Source organism: Rhinoderma darwinii, chromosome 1 (assembly GCF_050947455.1).
Source record: "Rhinoderma darwinii isolate aRhiDar2 chromosome 1, aRhiDar2.hap1, whole genome shotgun sequence".
NCBI classification, from domain to species: Eukaryota; Metazoa; Chordata; class Amphibia; order Anura; family Rhinodermatidae; genus Rhinoderma; species Rhinoderma darwinii.
Window position 1 is genome coordinate 480,456,274 of NC_134687.1, and position 15,182 is coordinate 480,471,455.

At 42.9% G+C, this 15,182-nt stretch overlaps 1 protein-coding gene across 8 annotated transcripts in view; it reads left to right on the plus strand.

Annotated features, from left to right (window-relative positions):
• Positions 1–15,182, plus strand: part of KDM2B (lysine demethylase 2B) — a 183,168-nt gene that overhangs the window by 80,040 nt on the left and 87,946 nt on the right. For all 8 annotated transcript variants that reach the window (XM_075834347.1, XM_075834369.1, XM_075834353.1 and 5 more), the window contains 3 exons: positions 2,135–2,250; positions 4,900–5,026; positions 7,658–8,112. In XM_075834347.1, coding sequence (XP_075690462.1) covers positions 2,135–2,250; positions 4,900–5,026; positions 7,658–8,112 — 698 coding nt within the window. The remainder of the gene's footprint in view (positions 1–2,134; positions 2,251–4,899; positions 5,027–7,657; positions 8,113–15,182) is intronic.

The window sequence follows — 15,182 nt, forward strand, 5'->3', positions numbered from 1 at the left end:
TGACATCTGAGAGAGAGGATGCAGCTGTAGGATTATTGGCTAGAGCAAATAGTCTGTGCATTGGGGGAGCATAAAGGCGTATGGACACCTTTTTAACAAGGGAAAAAAATATATTTTACATATGCTAGTGGTTACCTTGAGTTTAGAATTTATTTTAAAAAAAAAAGACCCCCTCATATTCGGTTTAAAGATTTCAGTTCTGTGACTCCAGGATGCTGCTTCCTTCCCGAGCTCTCATGTTTTAGCACAGCTCCATTTCTGTAGTGCTCTCCCCTTCAAATAATATACACCCCCATGTGATCTCTCCTGTTCTGACAGGTGTGTGTGTGTGTGTGTGTGTGTGTGTGTCGGACGTCTGCCCTGATTGTGGTCATTCTCTTTACTTCTTTTCTCCTTTTGGTCCAGACTGCCCTTACAACATTTTCTAGTTACGCCTCGCCTCTATCTGTTGCTCTGATTTTGTCTCCTCACTTTTGCAGCAGATCCTCACCCTCTATACTAAGACAGGCTTCTCATAGTGAAAACATTGCTACACATTAAAGGGGTTATACCACCACAGCAACTGATCACCCATCCACTGTATAGGTGTAAAGTGTTTGATTGCTGGGGGTCCCACCACTGGCGCACTTCCACTCCATTCATTTTCTTTGAGAATGCTGGAGATAGTAGAGTGCTGTACTCGGCTATCTCTGGCAGTCCCATAGAGAATGGAGCGGCAGCGTGTATACCAGACCGCCGCTCCGTTAATTCAGGGGACGTGGAACCCCTGTTCTCTTGATTGGTGGGACCCCCAGCGATCAAACACTTCTGTGAATAGGTAAAAAGTTGCTGTGGTGGGATGACCCTCTTTAAGCCCCTAAAAAATGGTCTCACACAATGTGCCCCCTGAAATAATACATCACACAGTGCCCTCCTGAAATGAATAATACTATACACTGTGCCCTCTAACAAAAAAGAAAATCTATATGTTCTGCCCCCTGAAAATGAGTGCCTCCTGCCCAAATAAAAAATGCTGTCTCTGTTGCTGTGCTATTATCTTGAGATGCCGGGTCTGGTCTTAATCCGTTACTTACCGTAATTGCCTGCATAAAAGGAAAAGCGACAAACAGCGAGTTTGGCTGCCAGTAGGCGCTTGATCGTTCAATTGTATCTGCATCCTAAAGACGCAGATACAATTGCATCCAGGGTGAACCTATTCGTTATCCTGCGTCTTCTCTTCTCAGGATGTTATTTTAACAGAAGAATCGGCTGGATCCCGCTCTTGGATCTCTCACCTGCAGATTCTGCCCTGGTTTTTTTTTCTCTACACTGATGCTGCCGGTGTATGTCTGCAAATGTGGGGGTAAAAAAAGGGGATCGGGGCATTATAAATATGTCGTTTTAGCCTGAACGCCATGCCTTTTCAATGCAATTCAATTGATAAATATGCCCCATTGTAGCAAATAGAATCTGATCTATTTAATCATTAGGACTAGTTCCACATAGTGATTATTTTTGGTCAGATCACAGTGTAAACCATTCTGTACATTGTTCTGATGGGGTGCACTGCAGATCTGATAATCGCACTCCACTACACAGATAACTCTAGTATCCTGCTACTACCGCTTTTCTGGGCTCAGGCCTGTAGTAGATGTCCTGCTATTTGCTGTGGCTTGTCCAGTACAGCACCTACTATACCACCCTGTCAGGATTACTGGCAGCATTAGCGGCTGTGCTTGACCAATGGCAGCCTATGTGCTCCTGTTCCGCCTGCGTGTGATGAGATCTCTCCGGGGATTTTTTTTTTCACTTCCTTTCTACTGAACTGGCCTGGGATCGCTTCCTTGGAGCACACGTAGCTCAGTCAGTATTTCATGGCTCAAGTGTGTGTGTGTTTCCCCTCTGGGAGGGGGTTGGGAGCGTGAATCGTGGACTGAGTCCGCCTGCTGATGGGAGGCTGCCTCCTGCGTTACTTATCATGCAGAAGAGGAGCGTTTCTAGCACAGGGATAATGAAGCACGATGTGCAGCTCTTCACTGGTCAACACGGCGCCAGCAGCCGGCCGTGTGCTGCCGCAGGCCACCACCTCCGCTCTGCAGCGACCTTGTATGTGCAGCCGCAGATCCCCTCACTGCCGCTTACTTTCTGCTTCTAGGATGGATTCATGCCGTGTACACTCCAGCAGACTCGCTGGTGTTTGGTGGCAACATACTGCATAGCTTTAATATTCCCATGCAACTCCGAGTGTATGAAATAGAAGACAGGACAAGGGTAAGATCACTTTATTCTAGCCTGCTGTCTAAGCTTTTGTAGGAATGTATTTGACTGTCTATTGGATCACTGCTGGGTTATTGTACCTGCCCCTATGTTTCTGGCTCCACTCGGTGATGCATCAATATAACCTTCTATGACCTTTCTACAAAGCAATACATCTGATTGATCCCGTAGGCACCGTATGTCAGTGTGACACAATGACCTCTCACCTATGGACCGGGTACAAGGTTATTGGCACTGAGGCTCCAGTACAGTTTATAGGCCTACATTGAAAACGGTAAAGATTTTTGCCAAATCAGACATCCCATCCAATTTAAAGGGACATGAAACCCGAAGTCTCTCTTCATGCACAGCAGAATTTGCCCCTGATCCAACCAGCATTCTGATATTTTTCACTTCTCCATCACTGGTGACTAAAAGATGCAAACACTACAAGATGTCTGCAACAATGGGTAACCCTTCCACATGCTCCCACTTGTTTATGTGCAATGCAGAACGTGTATTTTCTCATACAATAGCTAATGAAAAGTATTTAAATGAAGTTCTAGATCTGTTTTGGTCATCGGAACAAATTACTATCTGTCAGAACGAACCGTATTAGTGACATACACATAATAATAATAATTTTCGTTGGATTGTTAAGTGTGTGGGAACTTTTAAATACGGTGTGTAAGCAGCTACGTCGGGCTGGGAAGAGGCTATAGTGTCAGATTACAGACAGGAAGTCCAGAAAAATGTCTGCCCCCATGCTCCGTACGTTACAGCTCCAATGCTGAGGACCTCATTTACTTTTGTGTAAATAAGATTTGTAGCTTTTAAAAAGCTTTAATTTTACATCAGATCTGGCATGAGAATATGATGCCCTAACATAAGGCGGTGTTTGGGATTAGAGTTTTGTTTTTTTTTTAGTCGGCCCTTTTATGCATAAAGAAAAGGGCTTTTAGTCCTTAGACAGTTGGTGCAGTAATGGTACGCTGGCAGGTGCCCTGAAAAGACCAGCACCATAGAATTATTGCACTCCGATCGTGCCCATGCAATTAGCAGCAGGACCACGACTGTAATTATCTGCCATGGACTCCGATCCTGGCAGTTTAACCCTTAAGATGTCGAGCTCTATAGTAACCGCATCGTCTAAGGTGTTTGACAGAAGGCTACCTCTGTCAGTCCATGCTCATGGCCTAATAGGTTGCCTGTCTGTGTAGCAAAAATATAGTGATTGATCTCGGAATGCAGCAAAACAAAATAACTTTTTCCATGAAACTTGTATTGTGTGAAGGTACATTTAAAGTAAAATAAACTAAGCTTATTTGGTATCGCCGCTTTTGTACCGACCCACAGAATCTAGTTAACATGCGGGGAAAAAAGTGGAACTGCTGGTCTTTTTTTGCATTCCCTTAAAACAGAAATGTAGAAAAGCTGATCAATAAATTTATATGTACCTCAAAATTGTGCCATTGAATAAGACAACTTGTCCTGCAAAAAACGAGCCCTTCTACAACTACATTGACAGGAACATAAAAACGTTAAGGCTCCTGGAATTCGTGCGACAAAAAAATCGCTTTGTCTTGAAGGCCTAAAATATGCAGGTCCTTAAAGGGTTAAACGGAAAGTGTTAAACAAAATATCAACAAAATTGTCCCTGCACTGGCCACAGAACTCTGCGTCGGTACACGTTCACATTGCAGCGGTGTTCAGTCAGTACGTCTAAGGCTATGTTCACATCTGCGTCTGAGGCTCCGTTAGGGGCCTCCGTCGCAGATCTGGCAGGGTTTACCGGAGACTATAGTGCAGCATGCTGCGCTATTGTGTCCGGTAAAATCACGGACAAGCCGACTGAACCCAATAAAGTCAATGGGTTCCGCGGGCTGTGTCCGTTCAGCAGAACAGTTGCTTCCGTTCTTTGACGGAACAGAACAATGGAACACCCCAACGCAGGTGTGAATTAAGCCTTATTCTCAAGCGGCTTGAGAAAAGCCACTCAATGTCCAAAACGACGCCAAGTATACGCATCTGTATGTTGCTGTAAGGAATAAAGCATAATTGTGTGAAGTTGCACTGTTTTTTTGTTTTTTGTTTTTACCCCAATAGCAAACACCTAAAAATGGAGTTTTTTTTTTTTTTCTTACAGCGACACTGCCCTAGCATTAAAGACCATTGTAATATCTGAAAATGACAATAAAAACGGGGGTGGGCATAGATCATTCTTCGCAGAGTTTATATCAGCATTGTGTGAAACGGAAGTGTACACACGGTGTGCGATATTTAATGTTTATTTACATCCTATTAGTAAATCTGCACGGCTTTACGCTCTCCGCAATGCTGCAAGAAGGCCGCAAAAATATCCCACCTTTTGCCACCTACCCAGCCTAGTCCGCTGATCAGCAGAAACAGTGTATGGCCCGCAGGGACCCAGTCAAGAGGCTTTAAAATGGGGCTCCATAGAGCTTACTCTCTTTAATACTTTTTAAATGCCTTCTAGATGTCCTACTTGTCTTATTCCTGATGCACTTTTAATACTAGTAAGGGGAAACATGCAATATGTGGAGGTTGTGAAGCGGCTTTCACTCTCATACAGCGGTTGTTATACTGTGAATTACGGTTTTGTAATGTAGTATTGTGTATTAGTCCTTCTCTTTTTCCCTTAAGGTGCATGCAAAGTTCCGCTATCCTTTCTATTATGAGATGTGCTGGTATGTCTTGGAGAGATATGTTTGCACCTTAACGAAACGCTGTCACCTTAACAAAGACTTTCAGAAGGAGTCCATGCTATTTGGTAAGTGCAGTAAATGTTGACATTTCTTATGTGTCTTGTGTATAGTTTTTATATATTATATTAGAGCTATTTTGGTTTTGGACAATAATGCCTATTGATTGCATAAAAGCTATACAATTCTCTAATACTCTTTGTATCAATTCCTCATGGTTTCCATGATCTATGCTATCATTGTGTTTGGAAGTAAATAATGAAGGTTCTAGAGGATGAAAATCTGTCCTTGTCATGTGATCACACAGATGTCCAGCTAGTTACAAGAGAAAGCTCTCATAGCTTTACTGTACCTGTCACGACCTGTACACCTGTGTGAACATCACTTTACTTCCAGATTAAGAAAATCTGTTGTGTTTAACAACCATTTAAATTGATGTTCCTAACTTAAAGGGAATATGTCGCTAGAATTTTTTATTTTTTTTTAGTTAAACAATTATTATTTAAGTGATTACACATTGTTTTATTTTTTTTACGTTTTTCACAAGTCAGGAAATGTTATAAATTAGATTCTAATTTATAACATTTCCATGTGCTGGTCACTAGAGGGAGCAGTTCCCAAAATTGCAGCATGGTCAATGTGGTAAAGCAACCTCATTGCTTTTATGCTGCAAATTTGGTTTAGACACACTCGCTCTAGTATCCTCACACAATCCCCCCTCCCTTATTCTGGCTAGTGCAAGGAGAAGGAGGGGGTTGAATCTTCAAACCTCCTACACTGTGTGCCGCCATTTTCTGAGCGAATGCACAGTGTAGGAGGATTAGATACAGTGCTAATCAGACAGTATAACACGAACACACACGAACATAATACACACATCACATAGACAAACATAACTTACCTGCTCCTGCCGCCTCCGCTCCTATTCCTTGCGCCTTCGCTTCCTTGAACATATGGCCGGAAGCCGCGGCTGGAAGTGGTCATCTGACTGTCCGGCAGCAGCTTCCGGTCCACATGAAAATGGCACTGGATTTCGCTCTGCTAACGAGCTTCGTTTTTGTCTGTGTGGGAGCGGCGCATGCGCCGTTCCCACACAGATGGCGTACGCTGCAGTGAATGAAACGGCTCCCGTTCACATTCTTTATGGGGTTGTATGTGCCGTATTCCATCTCTGTATGTGTCGTTAATCGACACATACAGAGATGAAAAAAAAAAATGGCAGCCCCCATAGAGAAGTAAGAATTTAAAAAAAGTAGAACAATAATAACAATAATAACAAGAATAATAATACATTTTTATTTTTTTATCATACTAAAAGCAATATGATAAAAAAAATAAAAATTTCATGACCACTTCCCTTTAAACATTTAGATGGTTGATAAATGCAGGTTCCAACTCTGGAACCGCCCCCATCTCCGGAATGGGGGGCAGTCGAGGCGGCCGCCGCATCCAGCTGGAGAATAAATGGAGAGGCGGCTGTGCATGTGTGCGGCAGTCACATTCATTTTTATAGAAGTTACATTAACAGCCGTGCAAGCCAGGCGGGTTGGGCATCTATCATATCACATAGTAATGCCAAAAATAATTAAATTGGAATTACCCCTTTAATGACTGCGAACAGAGATATTGAAAACAATGAGTAATTTATACAAAAGGATATTACATTTGTTTTATAACTTTATCATTATAAAATGAATAAGCTTTATTTATTATATTATTTGCTGAAACGGATGTTTCCCATTATAGACCTTTAAGGCATATACACAGGATATGCCATAAATATCTGGTGGGGGTCCCGCCTCTGAGACCCCTACTTGTCGGGAGAACAGGCGTCACCAACCCCCTTTCCAAAAGACGAGCGGACACCACATGAAGGCAGAGATTTAACAATGCGGTGGCCGTGTTCACAGCTCCCTTCATTCAAGCAAACTTGTCTATACTGGGAAAAACCCTTCAGTTAAAGTAGTACATTTGGAATTTTTCTTTACATCCTCTTGTAAAGTCGTGCAGTTCCCTTACCAAGCGCTTAAAGGGGGTTTCCCATGAAGGACATTTATGACATATCCTCAGGATATGCCAAAAAATAAAGTATTTGAAGCAGCACAAATCCCGATATCGGGAGCGGTGTCACGCTGTAAAATCCGACAAACCCAGTCTGACGTAATGAAAGCCTCAGAAAAAACGTGGTGAACAGCAGCACACGTCTCCCAAGTTTCAATCAATATGTTCTTTTATTGGTCAAACATCCAATGGCTTTGCCATTTTTTTACTGGCTGTTTGTCCAATAAAAGAATATATTGATTGAAATTTGGGAGACGTGTACTGCTGTTCACCACGCTTTTTCTAAGGATATCCACGGGATATGTCATGAATGTCAGATAGATGCGGGTCCCACCTGTTTGGACCTATAGCGCTAGACAGTGCAAATCCCAAAATCACTGTGTTCTCATTTCTCAAAATAGCTGCAACCTTAAGGGGTTAACTATAAACTACAATAATGTTAGAAATACACATCCCATACAAATGGTAGACTCTTCCTTTTTAATTGTTAAGAAAGCTCTAAAAATTACTGCATTAGAGCATGTAAAGAATAAGGCTATGTTCACATCTGGGTTTGGAGCCTCAGTCACAGATCTGGTAAAAAATGGCACTTATGTGAACAAAGCCTAAGAAACCCATTTCTACTTTGTATATTCCAGATCCAGAAAGAAAACACAGTACAGACAGCTTGTCCTCCGATTCTTGGATAGAAATGGAGGAAGAGTCAGGTGACGCCCATATGTTTGAAGAAAAAGATGACCATGGTGACAAAGTATCGAAATTATCCGGTGATGAATCCTTAACACCCAACAGTGCACATTCAGATGGCAAAGAATTGGTGGAAAAGAGACAAAAGACTACATTGATGCAATACCTTAAAAGAACTTTATCGAATGACTCCGAGGAAAGCTCCAAGTCCATTGTTCACAGTGATTTCCCGAAGACCCCATCAGGATCTCCAGCCACGGAGGCAGAATCTAGGTGGACACACCTCACAGAGTTTGAACTAAAAGGTTTAAAAGCTCTTGTGGAAAAACTAGAATCTCTTCCTGAAAATAAGAAATGTGTCCCAGATGGAATTGAAAATCCACATGCACTTTTGGAGGACATGAAGGTTGGTATGCAATATTTCTATATTTCTTTACTCAAGTGTTCATAAGTCTTTCTGTGTTTAATCATCATTATATGAAAGATGTTTATTCAGGTTTAATATTGTAAAATTACTAACCTTGTTCTTAAAAGCAGCCAGTAAATAGCACAATACGGCTGGGCGGTTTTTGCCCCAAAAAGTTTTTTGTTTTTTTTCCGTTTTATTTAACCATAATACCAAGAGATAATTTAATTATTTTCTTTATGTAAATAACTTTTAACCTCTTCAAATCAGAAATATAATTGGAGATAGGTCTATCTAATTGATTAAAACTTCTGTGTTCCTTGGCAGGGAATAGGTTAACAGAATCTTTAATAAATTATACACTGCGTGCATTAACATCCCCTCTGCCCGTCACCACTTGCAGGCGGGAGCAGTGTAAATTGGAGCAGGACCAGGCAGATAGCACCGAGCAGGCACTCTGGGGAGAGATTACATTATAGTATCTGAAGTCTGAGCAGGACCCTGTGCAGTACCGTCCCCTCAATGGAGTTTAACCCCTTCAGGACCAAGCTCATTTTGGCCTTCAGAACCAGACCCATTTTTTCAAATCTGACATATTTCACTTTATGTGGTAATAACTCCGGAACGCTTTTACCTATCAAAGCGATTCTGAGATTGTTTTCTCGTGACACATTGGACTTTATGATAGTGGAAAAATGTGGTCGATAAATTCAATATTTAGCAGTGAAAAACACCAAAATTTTGTGAAAAATTGCAAAAATGTGCATTTTTCTAAATGTAAATGTATCTGCTTGTAAGACAGGCCGTTATACCACACAAAATTGTTGCTAATTAACATTCCCCATATGTCTACTTTAGATTGGCATCGTTTTTTGAACGTCCTTTTATTTTTCTATGACATCACAAGGCTTAGAACTTTAGCAGCAATTTCTCACATTTTCAAGAAAATGTCAAAAGGCTATATTTACAGGGGCCAGTTCAGTTGTGAAGCGGCTTTTAGGGCCTTATATATTAGAAACCGCCAAAAAGTCACCCCATTTTAAAATCTTCACCCCTCAAAGTATTCAAAACAGCATTTAGAAAGTTTCTTAACCCTTTAAACGTTTCACAGGAATTAAAGCAACGTAGAGGTGAAATTTTCAAATTTCATTTTTTTTTTTGCAGAAATTCATTTTTAATCTATTTTTTTTTGTAACACAGAAGGTTTTACCAGAGAAACGCAACTCAATATTAATTGCCCAGATTCTGCAGTTTTTAGAAATATCCCACATGTGGCCCTAGTGCGGTAATGGACTGAAGCACCGGCCTCAGAAGCAAAGGAGCACCTAGTGGATTTTGGGCCTCCTTTTTATTAGAAAATATTTTAGGCACCATGTCAGGTTTCAAGGGCTCTTTCGGTGCCAAAACAGTGGAAATCCCCCAAAAGTGACCCCATTTGGGAAACTACACCCCTTGAGGAAATTATCTAGTGGTATAGTGAGCATTTTGACCCCCGCAGGTTTTTTTGCAAAATTATTGGAAGTAGGCCGTGAAAATAAAAATCGTCATTCTATCAAAGATAATGTAGGTTTAGCTAATTTTTTCTAATTTCCACGAGGACTAAAGGAGAAAAAGCACCAACATTTGTAAAGCAATTTCTCCCGAGTAAAACAATACCCCACATGTGGTTATAAACGGATGTTTGGACACACAGCGGAGATTAGAAGGGAAAGAGCGCTATTTGGCTTTTGGATCTCAAATTTAGCAGGAATGGTTTGCGCAGGCCATGTCACTATTGCAAAGCCCCTGAGGGGACAAAACAGTGAAAACACCAAAAAAGTGACTCCATTGAGAAAACTACACCCCTTGAGGAATCCATCTAGGGGTGTAGTGAGCATTTTGCCCCCACAGGTGTTTCATAGATTTTATTAGAATTGGGCAGTGAAAAAAAAATAAATCCTTTTTCTTCAATAAGACGTAGCTTTAGCTCCAAATTTTTAATTTTCTCAACAAATAAAGGAAAAAAGGAACCCCCAACGTTTGTAAAGCAACTTCTCTGGAGTACGGCAATACCCCACACGTGGTCATAAAATGCTGTTTGGGCACACGGCAGGGCTCGGAAGGGAAGGAGCGCCATTTGCTTTTGTTGTACAGATTTTGCTGCATTTGATTTCTGGGCGCTATGTTGCATTTGCAAAGTCCCTGTGGGTCCAAAACAGTGGATCCCCCCAGAAGTGACCCCATTTTGGAAACACCCTCAAGGTATTCACCTAGGGGTGTAGTGAGCATGTTAACCCCACAGGTGTTTTGCAGAAATTCGTGTGCACACGATGTGGGAGAATGAAAATGGGAATTTTTCCTTAGATACGCCAATATGTGGTGCCCAGCTTGTGCCACCATAACAAGACAGCTCTCAATTATTATGCGGTGTTTCCCTGTTTTAGAATCACCCTACATGTGGCCCTAATCTTTTGCCTGGACATTCGACAGGGCTCAGGAGTGAAAGAGTACCATGTAAAATTGAGGCCTAATTTGGCGACATATAAAGTATTGGTTCACAATTGCAGAGGCTTTGATGTGCAATAATAAAAGAAACCCCTGAGAAGTGACCCCATTTTGGAAACTGCACCCCTCAAGGCATTTATTAAGAGGTGTAGTGAGCATTTAGTGTCAAATATGTCGTGCCCAGCTTGTGCCACTGGGGACACACACCCAAAAATTGTTAAAAGGGTTCTCTCGGGTATGGTGATGCCATATATGTGGAAGTACACTGCTGTTTGGGCACACTGTAGGTCTCAGATGGGTGGGAGCGCCATTTGGGTTTTGGAGCGTGGAATTTGCTTGGTAATAGTTTTGTTTGGAGTATCACTGTTTCCGTTTATAATGTGGGGCATATCTGAGCTGGGCAAGAGTACATCAGGGGCATAGTCAGGTGGTATCATAATAAGGTAAAAAAAATAATAAAATGATCCATAGATGTGTGTTACGCTGTGATCGATCCTGTCTGCACAGGCCGGTGTTGCACTAATAACTGGAGTCCTTCCTTATCCCCCTTTTGGTCCACACTCCGCACCTTTGCAGTTTGGGGAAATTTGCCGGGAAAGCGTCGTCCTGGTATAATACGGGCACCGTCGCTTCCAGCGGATATGGTTGGGCCCTCCCCTTCCTGGTTCCCTAATTTTAGTGCCTTGATACATCACCTTTTGAAACAGAAGAAATGTTCCCCTCGGGCCTTCACAACTGGATAATTTTCTTTCCTGAATTATTGGAGCCTTAACTTATTTTATTTTTTCATAGACGTAGTGGTATGAGGGCTCTTTTTTGTTAAGGGACGAGCTGTAGCTTTTATTGGTACATATTGGGGTACAATCAGTGGCGGATTAAGTAGACCATGGGCCCTGGGCTGTTACCCAAACTTGGGTCCCCCTTCCTCACCGCCGCCCTGCCGCACCGTAACTATTTTTAAAACTACTTTTTTGGGCAAGCATTAACAGTGTTACGATTCCCCTTGTCACAGGGCTGTGTCCCTACATACTGACAGTATCACACTGTGCTAGGACACATCCTCCTGACAAGGGGAATTGTCTATCAGTCCTGGACTGCAGAAAGACTTTGTGAAATACAAGGATTTCCTATAATAAACATGTCAGGAGAGGTGACAGATTCTCTATAAATCTAGTAACTCACAGGTGACGACGTAGTTTTTTTCCTCTTCTCCATCCAGTCCAGACTTCATGACGACTTTTCCCGGCCATGACCCATTTCTGCAGAATTTGCCACTCCGATGTCTTTGGCTCCTCACTTTTCCAACATTTCCACACCTATAAACAAAGATAATATTATCATGGTGCCACACACTGTGCCCCTAAATATAATAATACCAAACACTGCGCCCCTGAATAAAATAGTACAAACACTGTGCCCCTAAATATTATAGCACCATAGACTGCGCCCCTGAATATAATTGTGTCAAACAAAACAACACAGCCCCCTGTAAATAGCGCTACACAGTCCTCCCCCTCTGTAAATAGCGTCATATAGCCCTCCCCCTCTTGTATATAGTGCTACACAGCAATCCCCCTTAGATATAGTGATACACAGCGCTCCCTTCTATATAATGCTATACAACAATCCCTCCTTGTATATTGTGCTACACAGCGTCTCCCCCCTTGGACCTGCAGCTCTTGTAATTGCTCAGTATAATGTCCCCCGTAGTTGCCCCCACAGTATATTGCCACCCATAGCTGCCCCCACAGTATAATGCCCTTCATAGCTGCCTCTACACAGTATAATGCCCCATACATGTGACACAGTATAATGCCCCCATAGCTGCAACACAGTATAATGCCCCCATAGCTGCAACACAGTATAATGCCTCCATAGCTGCAACACAGTATAATGCCTCCATAGCTGCAACACAGTATAATGCCTCCATAGCTGCGACACAGTATAATGCCTCCATAGCTGCGACACAGTATAATGCCTCCATAGCTGCGACACAGTATAATGCCCCATAGCTGACACAGTATAATGCCTCCATAGATGTGACACCGTATAATGCCTCCATAGCTGACACAGTATAATGCCCCATAGCTGACACAGTATAATGCCCCATAGCTGACACAGTATAATGCCCCATAGCTGACACAGTATAATGCCCCATAGCTGACACAGTATAATGCCCCATAGCTGACACAGTATAATGCCCCATAGCTGACACAGTATAATGCCCCATAGCTGACACAGTATAATGCCCCATAGCTGACACAGTATAATGCCCCATAGCTGACACAGTATAATGCCCCATAGCTGACACAGTATAATGCCCCATAGCTGACACAGTATAATGCCTCCATAGCTGTGACACAGTATAAGGGTATGTTCACACGCTGAGAGGCAGTTACGTGTGAAAAGACAGACTGTTAACAGCTGCCTCGTTTCACACGTAAAAGCTCCTCCTCGTAATTTACGAGGCATCTGAGACGCTCGTAAACCTTGAGCCGTGCTTCATTGATTTCAATGAAGAACGGCTCAAATTACGTGGCAAAGAAGTGCCCTGCACTTCTTTGCCGAGGCAGTAAATTTACGGGTCGTCGTTTGACAGCTGTCAAACGACGACTCGTAAATAACAGGTCGTCTGCACAGTACGTCGGCAAACCCATTCAAATGAATGGGCAGATGTTTGCCGACGTATTGTAGCCATATTTTCAGACGTAAAACGAGGCATAATACGCCTCGTATACGTCTGAAATTTGGCCGTGTGAACATACCCTTATACCCCCATAGAGGCGACACAGTAAAATGCCCCATAGCTGACACAGCATAATGCCCCATAGCTGTGACACAGTATAATACCCCCATAGAGGCGACACAGTAAAATGCCCCATAGAGGTGACACAGTAAAATGCCCCATAGAGGTGACACAGCATAATGCCCCATATGTGCGTACCTAATAAAAAAGAAAACATAATTGCTTACCTATCCCGGTTCCCACGACGGTGGGGGATGCGATGCTTCTCCTCCTCTGCACTGTGCTGTGAGTGACTCCGTGCAGACAGGCGCGATGACGTCACTACATCGCGCCTGCCTGCACCGAGCCGCTCACGGCAGAGTGAATGCTGGAGCGAGGCTCCAGCATTCAACCCAACTGAATCTGCGTCCTGCGGATGCAGATTCAGTTGGAAGCGGGCAGCGCGGTTCGGGCCGCCTCGGGCCCCGGGCGACCGCCCGAAACGCCTATATTATAATCCGCCATTGGGTACAATCAACTTTTTGATCACTTGTTATCCTTTTTTTGGGAGGCAAGGTGACAAAAAAAACAGAAATTCTGCCATAGTTTTTTTAGTTGTTTTTTCTTTATACAGCGTTCAACATGCGTTATAAACTACATATTACCTTCATTCTGTTGGTCAGTACGATTCCGGCGATACCAAATTTATAGAACTTTTTTATAACTTTTTGCACAATAAAATTACTTTTGGAAAGAGAATGTATTTTTTATGTCCTCCAAGTTGTGAGAGCCATAACTTTTACATTTTTTCGTCGATGGAGCTGTGTGACGGCTTGTTTTTTGCGAGACGAGGTATAGATTTTTTAGGTACCGTTTTTGGATACATGCGACTTTTTGATCACTTTTTATTTAAATTTTTGGAAGACCGTGACCAAAAAAACAGTAATTAAGGCAGTGTTTTTGAGGTTTTTTTTTTTACGGTGTTCACTGCGCTGGATAAATAACATAATATTTTTATAGTTCAGGTCGTTACGGTCGCAGCGATACCAAATATGTATGGCTTTATTCTTTTTTTCTTTTCTATAATAAATGACTTGATAAGTGAAAAAGGGCGATTGTGTTTTGTGTTATTATTTGAAACTTTTATGTTTTATTGTATGTTTTACAACTTTTATTTTTACTTTTTTTACACTTTTCTTTAGTCCCACTAGGGGACTTGAATGTCCAACTGTTTGTTTGATGTTCTAATACATTGCACTACCTATGTAGTGCAATGTATTGGAACTGTCAGTTGTTCACTGACAGCAAGCCGAACAGGCTCCGCCTCTGGGCGGGGCCTAATCAGCTTACGTAATGACAGACAGGAGTCCATTGTTAGGGCTCCTGTTGCCATAGTAACAGTCGCCAGCCTTGCCATCGCATGGCAAGGCTGCCGATTTTCTACAAACCTCTAGGATGCAGCGATCACAATGGATCGCTGCATCGAAGGGGTTAATGTCAGGAATCGGAGCTAGCTCCGGTTCCTGGCGATAGATCGGGGTGTCCGCTGTAACATACAGCGGACACCCACTGCTGATGACGCCGGCTCAGCTTCTGAGCCGGAAGCTGAGGCGGCGCCATCTTGCAGATGGTACCGGAAGCCTCCTGGGCCCCGCCGACGACGGGGCATAGGAGGATTCCGTTACAGGCTGATCGGGAAGTAAGCATTAGCCCTCCGATCGCCTTTGCAGCCACCGGCAACCCAGCGATCACGTTGCTGGGGTGCCGGTGGCTATAAACTCCTCACATGCTGCGATCTCTATTGAACGCAGCATGTGAGGGGTTAATCGGTCGGATCGGAGGCTAGCTCCGGTCCTGGCCG